Genomic DNA, 23,241 nt, shown 5'->3' with positions numbered 1-23,241 from the left:
CATTACTGAACTCAAGGATGACAAATAAGCACAATTTACTTCACTTTGCACATTTTTCTGAATATCTCAATAACAAAAGTTTGGATAAGGGGTGCCGTGAGAACAATGCTGTTACTCTACGGTGCCATGATTCAAAAAAGTTTGCGAACCTCTGCCCTACAAGGAAGGGTAAAGACAGGGGAGAAACACTCACCTGAATGCCGGAGGATAGGAGATCTGACCCAGAAATCATAATTACATGACCGCAGGGACCTGGAAGATGCCGCTTGAGCTAATGCAGCTATTTTCCAGTTATATATGTACACTTTAAATAAAAAGGGAGTAATAGTGCAAGAATAGTGAACAAATCAGGTCACACATCCTTTGTGTTTTTTTTTTCCGAACGTCAATTAATCGTTTTATAAAATCACTTCAAGAAAACAACACTACAAAATTGTAATTTTAATATATGAATCAAGAAGGTGAAGTATATTGTTCAGTGCATGGGCGAAGTGAGGGCAGAGCTGTTGGAGCTTGTGCTCCGGGTGCCTGCTCAGGCCATGGGCTCCGTCCGGTTTGCATTCTTTTTTTTATCTGGCCACCACTGACCATAGCAGCACGTAGCAGAGACGTCCCCATAGGTGTGCGGTATTCACTGGCCGCAAGCCTCCTCAGCTCCATTCCGCCTCCCTTCTACTACCCTCACACTTCTTATTATGTTTAAAATAAGGGTATGCAGTCCAAGCCCCTTCCCCCTTTTCACTATATGTGCACCCCACCCATCTGCCCTTAGGTACTTTTAATCATCTGCACAGGTTCCTACATTACTGTCTACATACTAGAATGGGCATTATTATAGGCAAGTCCTGGATAAATTGACATAATGTGTTAGCAATAGGGATGTTAGGGACCCATCTTATGGGGTTCACCTTGACGTGATGGATGGCCAACATTTTTGGACAAACTTGTACTAAGAACCTCACGTATACTCCATTTTAATTGTAGAGTTTATCAGGATTATTTTGACTATCATTGTTCTTAGTACACAGAGTGTGCACCTGTATTCTTTGTCCCCTGCATTGTACTACAAGCCTCAGCATGGTAGCACCTCTAAAATTAAGGTGTGCAGTCCAAGCCCCTCCCCCTTTCCCCTTGCTTTGTCTCTCCTCCCTTCTGCTCTGTCCTGGCTTCTCCTGGCTCGATGAAAGTTGCTGGCTCCCTCAATCTGAGCTAGGGAGGCCAATCCCAGGTCGTTTTTTCAATCCCGCGATTGAAAAAGGCTCAATCCCAGGTATACCCAGGATTGAGTTGGTCAATAGGTTTGTCAGGCGCGGCTGAAGGGGTGGGCTGGCGTGGGGCTGCGCAGCGTAATCGCTGATGTCACGTCACGCTATGTACAGTGTGAGTACTGCAGGTACTCAGCGCTGCCCTGCATTAAAAGAAAACTACTAAAAAGCGCAAAAAAAACCCTGCACTCACTAATCCTGAAATTCTGGGAATGGAGGCTTGAATCCCAGGATTCAAATCCTGGCAATATTATGCCAAAATCCAAGATTCAACCGATCCCAATTCGGCCTCCCTAATCACAGCAGAGACATGAGTGCATGACCCAACTGCTCCGGATGTTCCCTAGCAAAGCAGCACTGCAGCCTGTGGCATCACTAGGGTTGGTCACACCAAGTGCACCTACTCATTGCCATCCCCATCTTTGGACTCCTTGTGCCTCTTCGGGTACAGTATGAGTGCCACAGAATGCACGTGCTCCAGATGTCATCGCTACGCCTCTGGTTCAGTATTAATCTAAAATTTAACTACAGCAAGTAGTATTACCTTGCCAGTGTAGACAGAGGTCCGGGGGGGGGGCAGGTACTAATTACCTGAAGTCTGGGTTATCAGAGGGCCCCATCCGGGTCCAGGTCTGCTGCTAAGGGTGGCATTGTCCCTCTTTGCAGAGCTGCTGCCTCCAGAAAACATTTTTTTTTGTTTGAAGGGAGTGTGGCCATGCCTACTCAGGATTATTTGGCCAAACATCCCTTAATACCAGAGCTCGTGGCAGCTCTCGGCACCCCTGAGTATAGGTAGCTGAGTCTTAATAGGATTTCTAGTAAGCTTCCCAGTGTAGGTAGCGGAGTCTAAATAGGATCTCAAACTGCTGAGGCTGCAGAAATTTGAGTTACTGCGATATCACTGGGTCACCGTTGTGTATAAATTTACCACTCCACACCGTGCATCTAAGCACAGCAAGTTTGCCTAGCAGTCACTGCCTACCTGAATCATCAGAGATCCCCTCGCTTCTAACACAACCCGCTACAAATGAGGGCACGAGAGTATAGTTAACATATTTAGTTACATAGAAACACTTTGCAGCAGTTATTGCATGTGTATTATTCAGATCAGTAATCTAAAACCTTTCATTTGTATTAATGTCTTTACAAGCTCGTTAATAATGTATGGAACAAAAGAAATGTAATTGAGATGTGAAAAATAATGTCCTAGTTCAAAATACGAGTCTTATTGGAAATTCAAATGTTAAGTCTTTTAAAACCTCTATTTCCAAGTGAATTCCCTATTCTCAGGCTAATGCCAAGTATAATGGAGCAGTTCTATTATCTTAACTAAAAAATTATGAATAACCAAACCGTGCAAAAGTAGGATATCCGAAATCACTTAGGGAAACGGAAAGCAAAGTCACTTCTCTTACATGCATAAAGTAGGAAATCCCAAGTTGATGATTATAAGAGCGTATTTTCATACTCATGACATTATTTTTTTCCATATTTCTAACCAATTTAGCAAGTCAGTTAGTGGTTTTTTTTGCAATTATAGCTAATTTCCATTGACATTTACCTCTTCAGTGCTCATGCCCATACATTCATTTTGAGCCGTAATTTCTGTTTACATAAAGGCAATCTGTCCAAATGTAAACTGACCACATATAAACCTAACACTGTGATTGCAAAAGAGGAAGTTATCCCATACTTCAATTAAACTAGTCATTCCCTAAGGAATTATATTGTCAAACGAATTAAATTCCACCATCATGGAAAATGGTTCCTTTTTCCAAGAAGAATATTGACTAATTGCTATGAAATTTAAATGGATACACGCAGCATTCTATATATATGCTCAAAGAAAGCTAGCATATTAATTTAATTATGTTTCACATTTGAATCACACATTAAGGAAAATTTCACAATCTGTTTTTATTAAATCCTTTAAAGTTATTTAAATTTAGTGAAATCATATGGTAGATGCATTAGGAACAATTAATGAACAGTCATGACTATGCGTTATGCAGACCTTACTTTACATACAGTTTACAGTGTAACATTATAGATGTCCATACACTTTAGTGCATAGAATATTTCTGGGGAAATTACATTAGTGCGTGACAAATATTCAACCTCTGTGAAGTTATGGTATGAATATTCTTTTTTATAAGAAGATGATAGTTAGGTTCACTGTTTCTCCAAGATAAATATACATACAGACATCTGCATTAAAAAATAATCTGTCTGTCAAAGAAGGGATAAATATTAGAAGGATCAGTTTCTCTCTACTTCCGGATGTAGTCTCCCTGGAGCCCCCAAAGTGTGCAGAGAAAACATTACCCATACTATTATACCCCAGTTTGACCCAATGACATAAGGTAGGATGGATCCATGAATTCATGTTGTTTCCTCTGACACTACCATCTGCATTTCACAGCAGAAACTGAGATTTGTCAGACAAGATGACATTTTACCAATTTTTAACTGAGCAGATTTGGTGAGCCTGTGCCCACAGCAGCCTCAGTTTCTTGTTCTCAGCGGACAGACGTGGAACCCAGAGTGGTCCTCTGCTGTTGTAGCCGATTCACTTTGGATGTGTTTGGAATTCAGAGATGATCTTCTGTAACGCATGTTTATTTGAGTTACTTTTCTGTCAATTTGAAGAAGTCTGGCTATTTTTCTCTGAATTCTCATTAACAGGGCGTTTTCGGCCACTGAAATGTCACTGGATGTTTTTAGTTTTTCACAAAGCTCTAGAGATTGAGTGCATCAAAATCCCATGAAATCAGATAACCAACCCACCCCATCTGTCACCAATAATCCTTCCACAGTAAAAGTCGCTACGTCACAATCCTTCCTCACTCCGGTGTTTGGTCTGAACTACAATTAGACCTATTTGGCCATGTTTGTATGTTTTTAAGCTCTGAATTGCAGCCACGTGATTAGCTGGTTAGATATTTGCAACAACAAGCAGGTGTTACAGTGTACCTAATAAAGTGGCCACTGACTGTGAGCCAATAGGAACCATGATACTTACAATAGTTTACATTTTATTAAAAAACTAAACCAAGCTATTCTAAATTAATTGACTAAATAGTGTTGAAAGTGTTCAGGAACTGCAAATAAAAATGTGGGTATATTTAAATGTTTACATGTTTCTACAGACTACAATAACAGCTCCATCTGTGTTCACCAATGACATAGTAATTATCACCAGATCCAGATAATAATCAGTAAATGCAGGCTAAAGTGCTCATTGCATGCTGTGTAAGTGTTAAATAGTATGAAACCTCCTAATTATCACATAAGCATGTGATAACCCTCTCTTAATTGAAATGGCCTTGCAAGGGAGATAGGGGATAGGTGTCTGATCTGCTATAACAGCAACCACTTAAAAAGTAATCTAGCAGCTGTTTCCCAGAAGCCATTAACAGACATTAAACAATTATTTACAATGCTGCATAAATGACAGATTCTTTATCTCTCCGGATTATTTTATTTTTGTCACTAGCCAAAAACTCTAAGTGGCAGTGTTGCTGTTATTATGATGGATTAAAGTAGTAACAAAAAAAGTATTAATTTGAACATCGCACATGAATTCATATGGTCGAACCATATCATGCAATAGATCAACAGCCATGGGCAAAAGTTTTGAGAATGACACAAGTATTGGTTTTCCCAATCTGCTGTTTCAGTTTTTATGATGGCAATTTGCATACTGTATACTCCAGAATGTCATGAAGAGTGATCAGATGAATTGCAATTAATTGCAAAGTCCCTCTTTGCCATGACAATGAACTTAATCCCAAAAACAACATTTTCACTGCATTTCAGCCCTGCCACAAAAGGACCAGCTGACATGTCAGTGATTGTCTCGTTAACACAGGTGAGAGTGTTGACGATGACAAGGCTGGAGAACACTCAGTCATGCCGATTGAGCTAGAACAACAGACTGAAAGCTTTAAAAGGAGGGTGGAGCTTGAAATCATTGTTCTTCCATTGTTAACCTGGTTACCTGCAATTAAACACATGCAGTCATCATTGCTTTGCACAAAAAGGGCTTCACATGCAAGGATATTGCTTCTAGTAAGATTGCACCTAAATCAACCATTTATCGCATCATCAAGAACTTCAAGGAGAGAGGTTCAATAGTTGTGAAGAAGGCTATAGGCACCCAAGAATGTCCAGCAAGTGCCAGGACCATCTCCTAAAGTTGATTTAGCTTCGGGATCAGGGCACCACCAGTGCAGAGCTTGCTCAGGAACGGCAGCAGGCAGGTGTGAGTGCATCTTCACGCAGAGTGAGGCAAAGACTTTTGGAGGATGGCTTGGTGTCGAGAAGGGCAGCAATGAAGCCACTTCTCTCCAGGAAAAACATCAGGGACAGACTGATATTCTGCAAAAGGTACAGGGGTTGGACTGCTGAAGACTAGGGTAAAGTTATTTTCTCTGATGAATCCTCTTTCAGATTGTTTGGGGCATCTGGAAAAATGCTTGTCTAGAGAAGGAAAGGTGAGCGCTACCATCAGTCCTAGGTCATGTCAACAGTAAAGCATCCTGAGACCATTCAATGTGTGGGGTTGCTTCTCAGCCAAGGGAGTGGGCTCACTAACAATTTTGCCTAAGAACACAGCCATGAATAAAGAATGGTACCAAAATATCCTCCAAAAGCAACTTCTCCCAACCATCCAAGAACAGTTTGGTGACGAACAATGCCTTTTCCAGCATGATGGAGCACCTTGCCATAAGGCAAAATTGATAACCAAGTGGTTTCGGTGAACAAAACAAACATTTTGGGTCGATGGCCAGGAAACTCCCCAGACCTTAATCCCACTGAGAAATTGGTCAATCCTCAAGGGGCAGTTGGACAAACAAAAACCCACAAATTCTGACAAACTCCAAGCATTGATTAGGCAAGAATGGGTGGCCATCAGTCAGTATGTGGCCCAGAAGTTGATTGACAGGATGCCAGGGCGAATTGCAGAGGTCTTGAAAAAGAAGGGTCAACACTGCAAATATTGACTCTTTGCAAAAACTTAATCTAATTGTCAATAAAAGCCTTTGATACTTATGAAATGCTTGTTATTTTACTTCAGTATACCATAGTAACATCTGACAAAAAGGTCTAAAAACACTGAAGCAGCAAACCTTGTGAAATCCAATACTCGTGTCATTCTCAAAACTTTTGGCCATGGCTGTATATATCTATACATAAAGTTTGCTTGTTGTTTCTTTGTTTGTTGGTGAACATCTTCCATAGCTCTCAAAGTAAAGCTACCAAGTCTTACATAGTTATTTAGAATTGAAAAAGTAAGCTATTAGACCACATAGCGCATTGGTTCCCAAACTGGGTGCTGTAGCACCCTGGGGTGCCTCTAAGGGAGCCTCGAGTTGGTGGTCCAGAACCGAATCAAAATATTTATGGTCAATGTGATAGGAAAACCAATGCTGGTGGAGCCAATCATAAGATATGTGGACATCCAGAGCACCATCCCGTCCACCACCACATAACTAAGGCTAAGAATGACAGGTAAGCTCAATTTACTTAATTGAACAATTTTTGCTACATTTCTCAATAAGAAAATTTTGGCCTAGGGGTGCCATGGAAAAAATGCTGATACTCTAGGTTGCCGCGATTCAAAAAAGTTTCAGAACCACTTACATAGCGACAACATGACAAAGCGACAAATCTTATATAAAAAAATCATTGGTCTGTTTGTTTGTTATCCCAGTAATGCATTCAGACAACCCTGCACCGATTGAGATTAAACTAATGCGAGGTGGTCCAGTTGGATCCTGGCCAGATTTTAGGAGGGTTAGAACTTTGACACGTGGAGCCTTTTCTGAGCCTTCCATTGGATGGATGTGGATGAAATCTTCAGTGTGGTAACATTGGATCCCAGGAGACATACTAGGTGTTCATTATCGTTACCCAACAGCATTTTTCTTTTGTTTAAGGTATATCCTAATTTTTCAGAGACACTATAAGTATATATATTTTTTTACTGTGATGTAAATTGTTTTTGTCCTATACTTGATTTGACACTAAGCTATGACTTTGTAACACTGATATTATGCGAAAATCAAATCTCAGTTTATGGATTGAATCCTATTTTCCTCTTTTTTAAGGCTGCTAAAATATGCAACAAATATATAAAATTATAAAATGGAAAATATTATGAGATGCTGATGAATATCAAACTCAGGATGTAAGCAGTGCAAAGGCGAGGTCAGACAGGCCTTGCAGGTAGCAGTATTTATTTAAGATGCAGACACATAAGTGCCAACTAGCTCAAGATGGTGGCTTGAACCTTATGGATTTTGCAAGCTTTCCTTTAATATGCTTGAGGCGAGACTTCAAAGAATCTTCTCATTGTGACTTCATAGCCAGATGTGGGAGATACTTAAAAGTGATTTCAGTTAAAGATTATCCATTCAGTTTTCCCATCAGGAGCTAGAGGCATATGTCACACCTCAAACTAAATTAAAACATTATAAAAGATGAACAGATGGTGGAATAATAATTGAAAATGCACAAACGCTCAAAGGATTCTTCTCCTGTAAGAAAATAAATGTGTTCGTTCCACTTTTAGAATTAACATAGAACGAAATAATAAAATGGAAAACATCATGTCTAAAAACCATGCATCTCCAGACACTTCACAAACATGGGTTAGTACAGTCAGTTTCATAATATAGCAACAAAACCTCTCCATGTAAATCACAAAAAAAGGGTCGTGGTGGCCCCAAGACATGTGACACAATACATCTTAATGAACACCTCCATTGCTACAGTGGACTTCAGTGAGTGGATAGCTGTGCTATGGCCGTCGGGCTGCCAAGAGTCGATTGTGTTAAATAAATTATCCCTGCAAAATGTTGCTATCCACATATTCAGAGACACTTTCTTGTAGAGGTCATCAGAAGTGTCCTTCAGGAGTATTAAATAGAGTCCGATGTATACAAAGTAACAGATAACAGCTCCACGGGGAATGCAGAACAGCTCATTTCATACATAGCAGTATTTCAGTAAATATCTGGTAAAATAGTTGAATCTGCTATTTGTGAACCTAATGTTACACATGATTTGTTATAGTAAAAGGAAAATATTTTAAGGATAATTTGTATTCCTTACTGGTTCTACTAAAAAAAGAAAAAAAATATTTTCTCTATAAAAATGAACACTAATGAGAAAAAAAGCAACCGTATTTGAGAAACTACAAATTGTAGAAAGAAAACCAACTTACTGTATATTAGTTTTATAAACATATTTAAAAAGTTTAACTCATACCTTCTCATGAGGAGAGGAGAGAGCTATCAAATGTATGAGAGTGAGCTACCTTCATAAATAATGGTGTAATGTTGTTTAAATTAAAAAATCCACAAAGGACACAATGATGGACAGATTTTGTCTTTTATGTCAAGCACTAACTATTTTTAAAACATGTAATATAAAATACATATTTTGGAAGGAATTCCCCTGTATTATATATCTGCATGCCTTAAACTAGAAATCCCCAAACTGGGTGTTATGGGACACCTGCAGTGGTGCCACGCATTGGTAGTCCAGGAACAAATAAAATGATTATGGTCAATGTGATAGGCAAATCTAGTACTAATGGCTGCCAATCATAAAATACGCGGTCAAACAGAAGCGCAACCCTGTCCACCAACACATACATGAACATAAGGATGACAGGTAAGCACAACTTACTTAATTTAATAATTGTAGCTGCATTTCTCAAAAGACAATTTTCGCCTAGGGGTGCTGTGAAAAAGGTGCCTCTAGGATGGTGTGATTCAAGAAAGTTTGGGAACCACTGCCTTAAACCATCTTTCTCAAGAACTCAAAGAATCTGAGCTTGGGGTGATGAGTGTATCTAAGAGGTTACTGTAGAGTAGCACACATAATATGTGATCTGTTGTGGAAGCTGATAGATAAACATCACAGCAAATTATACAGAGTGCACATATTTTGTGTCAGAAAATCTGTACCAAGTTAACAGTGTTGATTACTCACTAGTAAACAAGCTATTTGAGGAGGGATAATGGTCAGATATACTGTAGGAGCTACAGTTTGTATAGGTTATATGAGCTATAAAACCCCAGCTACTGTAGCTAAAGGAGAGGTAACAATCTCTGCATAGCCCTGCTCAGTATAATTTCTTATCATTTTCTAAAATGTGTACAGTGCCATACAGTGGTAAGGACAAACAGACAGTGTGTATTAGGACTAGGATAGAGAGACTCACTATGGCATGTAAAAACCAAACCAAGACAGAAATGGAGTTGGCGATGTACTGTAGGAGGGAGTGGAGCGATTCAACATTGAAAGTGAAAAGTAAAAACTGTAGTCCGTGTTGGATGGGGAGCCAGTGAAGCAGTGTGCATACATGGAGACTGACAGAGTGGTGAGTGGTAAATGAGATGGGCAACAGTGAGAGATTGTGAGGTGAAGGGGTCCTTAATCGGAGGAAATACAATAAGTTTGGTTTTAGACATGTTGAATTTAAGAAATATCTAGGACATCCAGTAGGAGATAGTAGAAAGACAGAGACATGAGAAAAGGATGGAGAAAGAGAGGTCAGGGGGATAGAGGTAAATTTGTATGTCTTCAGCATAAAGGTAGTACTGAAAGTCAAAGAGGCTTATTAGATTTACAAGGGAGGAGGTTTAAAGGGAGAAAAGAATGGGACGAAGGACAGACCCCATCCTGTAAACACAGACAGGTATAGTGGGGAGGTGGAGTCAAAAGAGGAGACCAAGAAGTAGCGGCTTGTAAAATAGGACAACCAGATTTGCAGAGATCAAGGGATTTGAGTGTCTGACGGTAAAAAGGGTGATCCAATGTATCAAAGCCTGCAGATACTTACAAGAGGATGAGCATAGAGAAATGACCAATTGCAGTAAGAAGATCATTAGTGACCTTAGTTAAGGCCATTTTAGTGGAGTGAAGGAAGCAGAAGCCGGACTGAAGAGGGTCAAGGATGGAGTGGGAAGATAGGAAAATGGCATGGCAGCTATAGACAAGCCTCTCAAGAATCTTGGAGGCAAAGGGAAGGAGAGAGATATGATGGTAGTGAAAGAGAAAGTCTGGGTCAAGAGCATGCTTGAAGGAGGATAGAAAGGTAACAAATGAGAGAGATGCATTGAAATGATGAGTGAAGTGGAAGTTGGGAGAGAGAGAGTGGAGGATGAGAGGGATGGTGCCACAGGGCAGGTGGAGGTAGAGAGGATGAAATACAAAACATGGAATTAATCCCCCGTAGCAGGGAAGAAGGATGTCAGTGCGGAGAGGCAGATGGAGTTAGGAGAAAATGGGGTAGAAGAAATTGATGAAAAGAAATCTCATCACGGATAGCCTTAATTTTGCATGTGAAATAGATGGCACAGTTAAGGACATTGAGGGAGGAAGTTAAAAGAAAAGGACAGAAAAGAGGGTTGAAGATAGTAAAGAGGCGATGGTGATTGGAACACAGAGGAGAAATTAGAAAAATTGAAATATGATTGTTTAAAGAGTGATAGGACAGTGCTTTAAAAGGGTAGGATGAATATGAGATGGATAAAGTCAGCGAGAGAGGTGTCTTCCTCTGGTGGAGCATTTTTGCAGATAGCAGGTGAGATTAGAGTGCCAAGGACATGGAGTGGACCAACAGATGGTATGAGTGACAGCAGAGTCCAAGGCAGAGTTACTGTAAAGGAGGAGTTGTAGATAGAGCCTGGTCAGGACGGTAAGTGTAGAGATGAGGGAAAGAACTATGTCTAATGTAGAAGAGAACAGGGTCTACAGTAGGTGACCAGGAAGGGAAAGGGTAATTCCTGGTTCCAAGATCTGGCATTTTCCAGGTGAAGTGACACTAGCCTAAAGTGTAAATGGGTGTTGGTGTTGTCAGTGGTGGAGGCTGAAAGGGTGGAACATGAGACGGGCAACATATTTCTCAAGTTGTGTTGTGTGGCCTATGAACCTGTGGCAGAAATTAGTTCATAGCCTTCCATATCATAACAAAACTTCATTACCTCCATAAAACAGTATGGATAAAATATTCCCAGATAACCACTTCATACCATTCATTGCACTGTTCCCACAATTCTTACAGACATTCACATCTATCATACAGAAGGCACACTTGTTTTTCTAATTAAACAAGATTTTCCGCAATGACAAAGAAAGTCAAATACAGTAAATCATCAAATTTAAGACAAAATCTACTAAATTATTTCCTTCCTCTCATCTCCGCTGCAAGGACAAACTGAATATAATTTTTTTTACCATTGAAAAAACTGCTGCACAGCCACATACACTTCCGCTAAATGTGTACAGCATTTAAGATCTGGTGCAACCAATGATATATTTGAGCTAGATGACAGAATTTCCTGTGTTAGTAAGGTTGTCATCTATGTGTTAGAATAGGGGTCAGGGAACTTTTTTTTACCTTTTACCCCAAAATATATTTAGATATGCCGACGTTACCCCTTTGATTTGAAAGGAAGGAAATCATATAGTAGTGCCCCCATATAATGCCCCTGTAGTAGTGCCCCCCATAGTTATGCCCCTGTAGTAGTGCCGCTTGTACAAAAAAAAAAAGACACCTTAATCCTTGCTCCTGCATCCGCCACCGTCCTATCCGCCTGGCTGCTCCTCGGAACTATAGTGCGCATGGAGAGAGCCGGAAGCCTGAGTTCAAAAGAGAACTCCAGCCTCCGGCTAACGCGGCGCTGCAGGGAAGGAGCCGGGCGCCCACTGGTAATAACATCTCAGTGGGCATCCGGCTTAGAGCCTCCCTGCGGCACAGCCGGGCATGCATATGAATCATTCTATATTATATAGAATGATTCATATGCATGCCCGGCTGTCCGTCCCTTGCCCCCAGGAATTTCATTTTTACCCCATGTGGGGTAATTTACCCCTGTTCCCTGACCACTGTTTTAGAATGACATTGTAGCCTGCAAAATATAGGCAGAACAATTAGGAAATTAAAACTTAGAATTTATGAACACACACAGAATATAAAAATTGGATTAGCTATTCAGTCTCTCCCACAATCCATCACAACAGTGGCACCTCCAATCTAGTATTCTTAGGGTTTCAGGAAACATTAGTGACAATATGTACACCAATAACCAGGCTGAGACTAAAGTAATATATAAACTGAAGACACTGACACCAACATGTTTAAACACAGACCCTGAGCTAAATTAATATCTAGGCTATTAATAGCATTCTAAGTACCAATTACGCTATAATGTATGTACATATTAATCTCAATAACATCATGGTTTTTGTCATTATGCTTTGCTTTGTCCTTTTAATCACATTTTCCCACACATATGCATGTATACTGTTTTAACCAGTACTCTTTTGATTGATTTCACTTACTGAGATCTTTAATTGACTGATAAAATTTAATTTGTTTGAAATTTTTTATTGACAGGAACACTATGTTTTCTGGCATCTTACATGCTAGGTCCATGAAAATTACATGGGATTTTAACTACATAGATTTATTAGTCCTACTTGCAGACAGGCACATAGCAAGCACCAATGACCTCTCATGATATGCTATCTGAGCTGACATTTACAGTTTGCTATTTGCACATTTTTTATATATATTCCCACTACATATGATCTTTTGCCTCTCTACACTTACTCTCCGATGAGGGTATAAAGGTAAGCACCGTTTTCTCTCTTTTGTATTCTTGTTCCTGATGAAGGGGTTGCAACAGCCTTGAAACTTAGAGCATTACATTTTGCACCTGTTTATCAAATCGGGTGATTCCGGTGCCGGTGATTACAGCAATGCCCAGAGCATCCTCGGGATGCTCCGGGGAGCTGTAAGGGCAGCGGTGTGACAGTCTGAAGCATCCTAAGGATGCTCCAGGCGGCACTGCTGCATAGATTCTGGCTGCAGGGTGCCATTCTAGGCACCATGCTACCCAGATGAGGCTAGCAGAAATAAGCTCAGAGGGCCAGACCAAATGATTCCGAGGGTCTTATACGGCCCCCGGGCAGGTGGCTCTCCATCCCTGTGATAGGGAATAGTCTACTGGGGCAGGGACTAATGCATACTTGCCCACTCTCTCTCTCTCGACTGCCGGGGTACCGCTCCAGGCCACCCGCAAGAGTAGGCAAGTCCCCCGTAATGGCTGCTGCCCCCCCCCCCCCGTGTCCCCTGGAACCTTCATATGAAAGTGGGCAGTCCAAGGGTACGATGACATGATTCGCGCTGAATTGCATCATCGCTGCCCTGCCCCCTGCTTTATAATGCCTGTAATATCTGTATTTTATAGCAGGGGGAGGGGCTGCGATAACGAATCCGCGCTGGCATGCCCCTGCACTGCCCACTTCAGCCACCCCCACACCTTCTGCTGCCAGAATGTCGGTAAATATCGAATAATGTGAATTACAAAATATTCTCTGTAAAGCGCCGTGTAATACAGTATGTGTGCGCTATACAGTACACGTGTCTAAGTCACCATGGGGTAAAGCATCTGCACTTACATTTGGCCGCAGTCCCGCTGCCAATTTGTAGTATGTTTCTGCTGCTTCATTCAGACTGGCTTGCCTGAAAAGGAAAGACCAAAAATATTCAATTGATAAACAATAATATAATAGAATGAAAGTGTACAATACTTTTCTGGGTTGCACAATGGAAAATGCTAATTTAAGCTACAATAATAAGACATATACAGTATGTTTGTCACATAGGAACACAATCACTGGAGAATTTGTTTCCAGTTTTATTTTATTGCAACTTTAAATACAAATTAAACCTAAACATATATGTATATTTTAATATCTCGTATTAGAAGGTGAACTGTATTATTCTTCTCTACACAGCAGCATACTGTATGACAAAAATATGAGATATGGTAAGAACTTACCCTTGTTATCTCTATTTCTACGAAGTCCATAGGGTTCCACAGGATACCTTGGGGTATAGGTGTGACGTCAGTCGCAGGGCACCAAAGAGTTAAGCTTTCAGCCTCCCAGGATGCACTAGGTCCCCCTCCTATACCCCGCCCCCGGGCCAAGGCACCTCAGTTAGTTACCAAGCCATAGGCCGGAGGAGGAGAAGGAAGAGAGAGAACAAAGATCTGGACACATACAAGAATCACATTCTCACCAGAGGGAGACGGAAAACCGGTGACCAGAGCAAAGCCCATCTGCAGCACAGGTGCGACAGGGCGGGAGTCCTGTGGAACCCTATGGACTTCGTAGAAATAGAGATAACAAGGGTAAGTTCTTACCATATCTTATATTTTCTACTTCAGGGTCCATAGGGTATCCACAGGATACCTTGGGGACGTCCCAAAGCAGTATCCTTTAAGGGTGGGGACGCTCCTGTGCAGAAAGGAGAATCCGCTGCCCGAAGGAAGCATCCTGAGAGGCGAAGGTGTCAAACCTGTAATACCTCACGAAGGTATGGACAGAAGACCACGTAGCAGCCTTGCAGATCTGAACTGCCGAGGCACCACGTCGAGCTGCCCACGAAGGACCCACCGACCTAGTGGAATGAGCCTTCAGAGAAGGAGGGACCGGTAGGCCTTCATGAAGATAAGCTTCAGAAATAGCCATACGGATCCAGGCTGCCAAAGTTTGCTTTGAAGCAGGCCAACCCTTTTTACGGAAGCCATAGAGGACAAACAAAGCGTCCGACTTCCTAAACGAAGAAGTGCGGTCAACATAAGTCCTTAAGGCCCGCACAACATCCAAAGAGGCCTCACCCACGGAAAGACCCGGTGAGTTAAAGGCCGGAACAACTATTTCCTCGTTAACATGAAACTGGGAAACAACTTTGGGAAGAAACTCGGGCCGAGTGCGGAGCACTGCCCTGTTCCCATAAAAAACCAAGAAAGGGGGTCTACAAGAAAGAGCCCCTAACTCAGAAACACGTCTGGCCGAAGCAATGGCCAGAAGGAAAACAGTCTTAGCTGTTAGCCATTTAAGATCCACTGAGCCCAGTGGTTCAAACGGCGGTCCTTGGAGAGCCCTCAGGACCACAGCCAAATCCCAAGGCGCCACAGGTGGAACAAAGGGCGGCTGAATGCGGAGAACACCCTGCATAAAGGTGCGCACATCCGGGATTGTAGCAATCCTACGGTGAAACCAGACAGATAGGGCCGAAACCTGTACCTTCAAAGAAGCAAGGCGAAGCCCATGATCTAGTCCCGCTTGCAGGAAGGCGAGAATCCGAGACAGACGAAACTCCCGCGGTGCATAACCTCTCGGTCGACACCACTGGAAGAACGTATGCCACACGCGATGGTATATCCTCGCGGAAGACGGTTTCCGAGCTCGTAACATGGTACGCACCACAGAGCTGGAAACCCCCCGGGACCTCAGCATGGCCGTCTCAACAGCCACGCCGTCAAAGACAGCCGAGTCAGGTCCGGGTGAAGGCAAGGACCCTGAGACAGAAGGTCCGGTCGTAGCGGCAACCGCAGAGGACTGTCCACGGACAGACCCTGAAGGTCTGAGAACCAGTGCCGTCTGGGCCACGCGGGAGCTATCAACAGGAGCGTCACTCCTTCCTGTTTGAATTTCCGGATTACCCGTGGAAGAAGGGAGACCGGAGGGAACAGGTATGCGAACCGGAACGTCCACCGGACGGACAGAGCATCCACCAGAGACGCCCCTTCGTCTCTTGTGCGAGACCCGTACACCGGCAACTTGTTGTTGTGCCGGGACGCCATGAGGTCGATTTCTGGAAGACCCCACCTGTCCACCAGTAGTTGAAAAACGTCCGGGTGCAGGGACCATTCCCCCGGATGAACGTCCTGGCGACTTAGAAAGTCCGCCTCCCAATTTAGCACTCCCGGGATGAAGACCGCTGATATGGCCGGAAGATTGCGCTCCGCCCAAACCAGGATCCGAGAGACCTCTACGAGAGCCGCCCGACTGCGAGTTCCTCCTTGCCTGTTTATGTAGGCCACGGTGGTAGCGTTGTCCGACTGGACCTGCACCGGGCGACCCTGGAGAAACCGCTGTGCCTGCTGGAGAGCATTGAAGACCGCACAGAGTTCCAAGATATTTATTGGAAGCTCCGCTTCTGTCGGCGTCCACCTGCCCTGGAACAAGTGTGGACCCGAAACTGCTCCCCAGCCCCGAAGACTGGCGTCCGTTGTCAACAGGACCCAATTTGGAACCCAGAACGGACGTCCCTTGTTGAGGTGGGTCGTCTGAAACCACCACGCAAGGGACAGGCGAACCTCCTGGGTGAGCACAATCATCTGGGACTTCAGAGACTGAGTCCGCCCGTTCCACTTGGACAGGATCAGGTGCTGCAGAGGTCTGGAGTGAAACTGGGCGTATTCCACCATGTCGAACACCGACACCATGGAGCCCAGTAACCTCATCTCCGAGTGTAAGGACACCCGGCGGCTGTGCAGGCAACTGCGCACCCTTGACTGTAAAGCAGAGATCTTGTCCTCCGTCACGAAGATCCTTTGCTGTCCCGAGTCCAATAAGGCTCCAAGATGCAGAATCCTTCGAGACGGGATTAGAGTGGACTTCTGCCAGTTGATTAGCCAGCCGTGCCGTTGCAGCAGTGCAATGGTCAGGTCCAAGTGGCGCAACAGGAGCTCTGGAGATCCTGCCACCAATAACAGGTCGTCCAAATACGGCAACATGCGGACTCCCTGCAGCCGCAGAGAAGCCGCCATGACCGCCATCACCTTGGTGAAAACACGTGGTGCTGTTGCCAGGCCAAAAGGTAACGCCCGAAACTGGAAGTGGTCGCTGCGGATTGCAAACCTGAGGAACTGTTGATGGCGCAAAAGAATAGGGACATGCAGGTAAGCGTCCTGTATGTCCAATGACACCAAGTAGTCCCCAGGTTCCAGCGCCAGAATGATGGACCGTAGGGTCTCCATCCGAAACTTCGGGACCCGCAAAGACTTGTTGAGTGCTTTGAGGTTGAGAATCGGACGATATGACCCATTGGGTTTCTGTACCAAAAATAGATTTGAATAGAAACCCTGGCCCCTCTGGGAGAATGGAACAGCCACTATAACTCCAGCCTGGAGCATAGTGTGCAATACCTTCCGCAGCTCCGTAGCCTTGTTCCGGTCTGATGGGAGACCCGTGGTGAAGAAGCGAGCCGGGGGTCTGTGCCGGAAGGAGAGGGCGTATCCGTGGGAAACCACCTCCAGAACCCAAGTGTCTGTCGTAGTGGTCGACCAACACTGGGCGAACTGTAGCAGGCGGCCTCCCACCCTGGGATCCCCCAAAGGGAGGCCCGGACCGTCAGGCCGCAGGCTTGTCATCTGGCTTGGGGGCCGGACGTCTGGTACTCCATGCCTGCTTCCGGGGCTTGACCGATTTCTTAGGGCCAGCCTGTCGAGGAAACGACTGTGGTTTGGGCCTGCCCTGGGCCCTAGATGACCGAAAGGACGATGGTCCAGAACCAGAAGGAGCAGCGGCCGACGGGAGACAAGCCGATTTGGCTGCCGCCAGCGTGGGCACAATCTTATCCAGATCCGGACCGAAGAGAACTTCTCCGGTAAACGGCAAGGCTTGCAGACCCTTCTTGGAATCTGCGTCCGCCTTCCAGGATCGCAGCCACAAGGTGCGACGAGCAGCTACCGCTGCTGAAGAAATTCTAGACACCAGAGTACTAATGTCTAGAGCCGCCTCGTTGATGTAGGTGGCCGAATCACGGAGATTGCCAATCAACTCCGCCTGTTCGGCCGGACAGTCGGAATCAAAAGAAGCCTCTAATGAATCCGCCCAGCGCTCCATCGCTCTGGCAACCTAGCAAATGGCCATAGCCGGCCGTGCTGCCCCCCCCCCGCAAGGGAATAAGCGGACTTCAGGCAGATTTCCACCTTGCGGTCTGTAGCATCCTTAAGGGAGGACATGGATGGCATCGGCAATGTGGCACTAAGGACAAGACGGGTCACGTGAGAATCCACCTGTGGAGGGGATTCCCACTTAGCAAAATAATTATCCGCGAACGGATAAGCCACCGCCAGGCGTCGCTGCGGCTGGTATCTTTTGCCAGGCTGTTTCCACGCCTCCTCTAAATGGTCCACCAACTGACCCGAAAGAGGAAAGACTGTGGCATCGCCCTTCACGTCTTTGAAAAAGGCATACTTAGACTTAGCCGCTGGGGGAACTTCGTCCTCAATCACCAAGGCTGTGCGGACCGCCCAAATAAGTCCAGGAATATATACTTTGGACTTAGCATCAGCGTCCTTAGTATGGAGAGGTTCCTGATCAGACGTCCCTTCGTCATCCTCATAAGGAGCGGACAGAGATGCCACCGGCCGTTTATGAGGCCGCATCACAGACTTCCCTTGCAACACATCCGACAAGTGCTGTACAGAACTCGTCAGGGAGTTAACCCACGCTGGCTCCTGAGAAACCGGGAGCGGGGAAATAGGGAGACTGTGGGGTACCACCAATTGTCGTGGGAAACCCTGCATGGGTGACGACACCACAGACTGCTGGGACAAACCCATCGGAGTAAACGCGGGCTGCGGAGCTAACTGGCCCACTAAAGCTGTTAGCGCCTGAGCGAAACAAGCCCAGGGCGGCTCCTGTACCGGTGCTGTAACCGTAAGAGGCCACGCCATGGACAAACACTGCCGGCAAAGGCCCTCCGCGCTACCCTCCCCCTCCGCTAACGGTACTTTACACGTGGTACACTGTAGCCGGAGGGGAAAATCACTTTCAGACATGATGGCACCACGTATGTGACCCCTCTCACCAATTATATATTAAATAGGCGAGAGACCACCCTGCAGCACCGCACCGCAAGGGCTTAGCAGAAAGAACAGGGACAGTAATAAAGCTGACAGTCTTGAGAAGAAAAGTTACAGGCAGCAGCGCTAGCACAGTCACATACAATGCAAAGAAAATCAATTCCTGCACTAACAGCACTGATCACTCAACTACACAGACACAGGGCCTGGTAGGACACAGCGCTGCATACACAGACCTGACCACAGCGGAGGAGAGGTATGCGGGGGGACCCAGACCACGATGCGTCCAATGCAGGCTTCCAGCAGCGTTCACCATGCTTCTGAAAAGATGGCCGCCGAGGAGCAGAGAGAAGGCTGGCCTGGGGGAGGAGCGCTGACACAGGGCCAGTCAGCACAGTGCAGAGAGGGCTGTGTGCAGCGGGGGAGGCGCCGGCTGTGAGACAGGGAAGGCGCGCTCCCCTGGCATGCATTTAAGCCCTGGGACGCCGCAGCGCTACCGCTCTGCTGCGGTCCGCTGTCCCAGGGGGTAGTGGAAGCGCAGGTTGGTCGCCTGGCTCCACGCTGCAGCCAGTCCCCAGGGAGCCCCCTGCCTGGGGACTTAGGACCATGTGATCAGCGGGGACCCACCGCGGGACCCCGCTGCTTACCTCTGTCCCCCTTGAATCCGGCCATGGTCCGGAACATCTGGGGTCACCGCTAGCTGTGACCCCAGATGCCCACCAGCATCCCCGGATCAGTACCGGCGTTCTGGTACCGGCGGGGTGTAGGGAAGACAGCATGGACGTCAGGACTGACTGTCCATGCTGCTCATCCAGATGTGCAGCCACCGCTGCATGAAGAAAAAGCTTCAGGGGCTCTTCTAGCCCCCACTCCAACAGGTGCACCCGACTCCGGCCGGGCACCAAACTAAACTGAGGTGCCTTGGCTCGGGGGCGGGGTATAGGAGGGGGACCTAGTGCATCCTGGGAGGCTGAAAGCTTAACTCTTTGGTGCCCTGCGACTGACGTCACACCTATACCCCAAGGTATCCTGTGGATACCCTATGGACCCTGAAGTAGAAATACTCAATACACATATACATGCATGCCACGCATTGGGTTTATGGAAATGTCTGCTCTATAGCTCTGCAGATTGAGGGTAATGTTAATCTCTTCAACATGGTACCATGTTTCATGTTGTGAATGGGTGACACAAATGCACAGTGCTGCAGTTTTTCCTTAGTAGAAGAATCAACAAACATGCATGTGGAAAATAATGAATAACATACAGCAGACTTTTATAAATCAAACAAAAAACAATATAGCTAACTTGGATTGTTTTTGGAAAAGTAATCACTTCCAGTAAATGGGATGAAAGGGACGGCTAGTTTATATACAGTCATTCCATTCAAATCTGATTTTATTCAGAACTCCAAAACATTCCATTAGCATATAAATGGGCTGTTGGTGGCTCTCTGGTCAACATGTCTTTTCAGCCACAGGCTGGTGTTGTGATTCACCACAATGCCAACAAAGTATGGAAGAATTGATAATAAAGTGATGCACTAATTGGTATAAACATAATTTTATGGATTTAATTATTATTCCTGCAAGTGCATGAAGTTAATGTAACTCAATGGTGAGATATTTAACTTTATTGTGGGTATAAGGGAATACCACAAATATGACACATAAGAAGCAAAAATAATCCCAATAGACAAAATATGTCCTGCGGAACCACAAAGTGATCGGCATCATGACTGGTAAAGAAAGAATTACTTCTTTTACTGACCACATAAAAAGAAACTAAGCATTAATCACAAATGATTTCCTATCACATCGAATAATGTTATTCCAGTCATACAGCACACTTATGTGTAACACATTAAATCATTCGTAGTATGTGGTAAAAATTTGTTTAAAAACTTACTACTGTAGCTGTATAATTGGGTACATGGGTTCTACAATCCCATCCAGAATTCGAAGAGGTACAAGCTTCATAGCAAACTCAGATTTTGCCACTTACAATGAGTGTAATATATTTGTTAAAATAATATCTTAAATACAGTTGTGTCCACATCCATCTATCCTCCGTGCGCTACAAATCGCGTTACACAATGCGTGAGAGCAGTGTGACTCTGTAGCACTGAGGGTATTTTCGGGCAACTTTTTACCTTCATATGGGTCTTATACGCACAGCAATTTGAATATGTAGCACAAGCAGCTTCTGCTGATTAAAATGATATGCGGTTTGTGATTGCGGTAAAGTAACGTTTCGCATGCAATTACACTCGTAATCGCACACAGAACACAGGCATGCCGCATATCATTTTAATCAGCAGAAGCGGATTGTGCGTCCAATAAGCATCGCTTTGCGAATAAGATGCATTTCCAGGCAAAAAGTTGCACAGACTGATGCTCTGCGCTACCGAGTCATACCACAGCATAGTGCGACTAGAATGGCTATTTAATGCTCAAGGAGGCTAGATGTATGAAGACACATCTGTACTCACAAAATTAGCATTAATTACAATGAAGCCATAGATGCAGTCTCTTAAGAGCTGGAGCATTCTCCTGTCACATAAGAAAAGTGTATCCCCTATGACAATAATGTGTCATGATGGGAACCACTGGCAACTTCAGAACACTCATTGTTCTGCTGGAAAAATACAGCATTCAATTGTTCCCATGTGACACCAGCCAACCAGCGGAACAGTTCTGACACTGCAAAAGTCAGGAGAAAAACTATGCACTTGTTAACAGAGACTTAATTAAATTTTTATTATAACTAACATTATTTCTATTAAACTATTTAATTAGAAAATAGAACCATTTTAAAGCTTAATGTAAATCACAGGATGCATAATGATGAAATGAGGAATATACATGTATATAAGGTTAGAGAAATTAATTACATTTCAGTATGCAAGAAGACTAAAAGAAGAGCTCTGTGCAAAAACTGCAGAGACCTGGTAGTTACTCGCTTCTTTTGCAAGCCCTGCATTTTATTCATTGGGTAGCTACATCTGAAGCATTCTGATCATCAGCAAATCTTATGCATGATTTTGTTGAAGGCATAGAGTACCCAACAACAACTGCTATATGGCCCAGATATTTTTAGTTACATCTCGTGTTGCGCTTTCTTGGCAATCAGAGGTTTATCAATTATCAAGGAACATGTGCCTGGTGAGACCGAGCAGAGATGAGGTGAGGGTGAGTATCTGCTGAAATAACTGCATACTGTATGTTTTACTAGCTACTGTAGGGCATGAATCAATGCTAGAAAACACTTCTATCACAGTAAATCATACCCGTAAGGGACATGCAGCTAATCACTGAGGAAGTGTGGCTGGGTGCTTCTTATCATTAGATCTCACCCTCTAGAAGCATAGTGGCATAAATTGTAGGCCCGTGAAGAGAGAATGAGGCCAAGATGTAGTGATTCTATGAGAATTGCGTCATTGCATCCCTGTCCATTTCACTAGGAAGTGGGTGGGATGCAGCAAGGTGACCTACTTTTCCTCTGTGGGGCTCCTCAAAGTTTAGCAGAGTATGGGGTAAATCTAATGTTGTATATTGCTAATCCCTAAAAAGTCATATGACTTCTGGAATGATGAGCTTGTACAATACTTCACTGTCACATTCAGACATTTCTCTCATTACATATATACAAAGAAAAGGGACCCTATTCTCAGGGGATGCCGGACTATACAGGATCTTCATGATCTACATGAAAAAGGTTGACAATGTTTATGTTTAAATTAGGATGTGTAGCCCAGCCCCCCCCCCCCATTTTTTCCTATGTGTGTGTGTAGTTAAGGTACACTTGAAGGTGAGACTCCTTCTCTTGGGCTAGCACACCTCCTACCTGCCCCAGGTGATTTTAATAAGTATTGGTCCTTGCATTGCAGTACACACATGTAATGGGAACTATATTATGGTAAGTCCTAGATAAATTTATATAATGTGTCAGTAATTAGGGATGTTAGGGACCCACCTGATGAGGTCACCGTGACGTGGTTGGTGGGCAAACATCTTTGGCCTAACATGTACTAAGGGCCTCAATAGAAAACCATGTAAATTGATAGTTTATTATATATATTTTGATATTTAGTATTCTTGGTGCTTAGAGTATGCATCTGCATTCCCCTCTTTTTTCTGCATTAGAACTACAGGTCTCAGCACCTCTTATTATGTTGAAAATAGGATGTGTAGCCCAGCCCCCCCCCCCCCCACCTTTTTCCAATATTTAGGTAGACACCAGATGTTAGACAGACAATAGGTCGTCAGGGACAAAAGATCGACACT

The 23,241-nt window shown here is 44.3% G+C and overlaps 1 protein-coding gene across 1 annotated transcript in view; it reads right to left on the bottom strand.

Moving 5' to 3' along the window:
- TMTC2 (transmembrane O-mannosyltransferase targeting cadherins 2) overlaps nt 1-23,241 on the bottom strand; it is a 318,581-nt gene that overhangs the window by 28,441 nt on the left and 266,899 nt on the right. The window contains exon 11 of the mRNA XM_088453737.1: nt 13,749-13,812. Within this exon, the coding sequence (XP_088309863.1) occupies nt 13,749-13,812 (64 nt within the window). The remainder of the gene's footprint in view (nt 1-13,748; nt 13,813-23,241) is intronic.

This window comes from Taudactylus pleione, unplaced genomic scaffold, assembly GCF_031769625.1.
Source record: "Taudactylus pleione unplaced genomic scaffold, aTauple2 ptg000040l, whole genome shotgun sequence".
NCBI lineage: Eukaryota > Metazoa > Chordata > Amphibia > Anura > Myobatrachidae > Taudactylus > Taudactylus pleione.
This window is presented reverse-complemented; position numbering and strand designations above follow the sequence as displayed.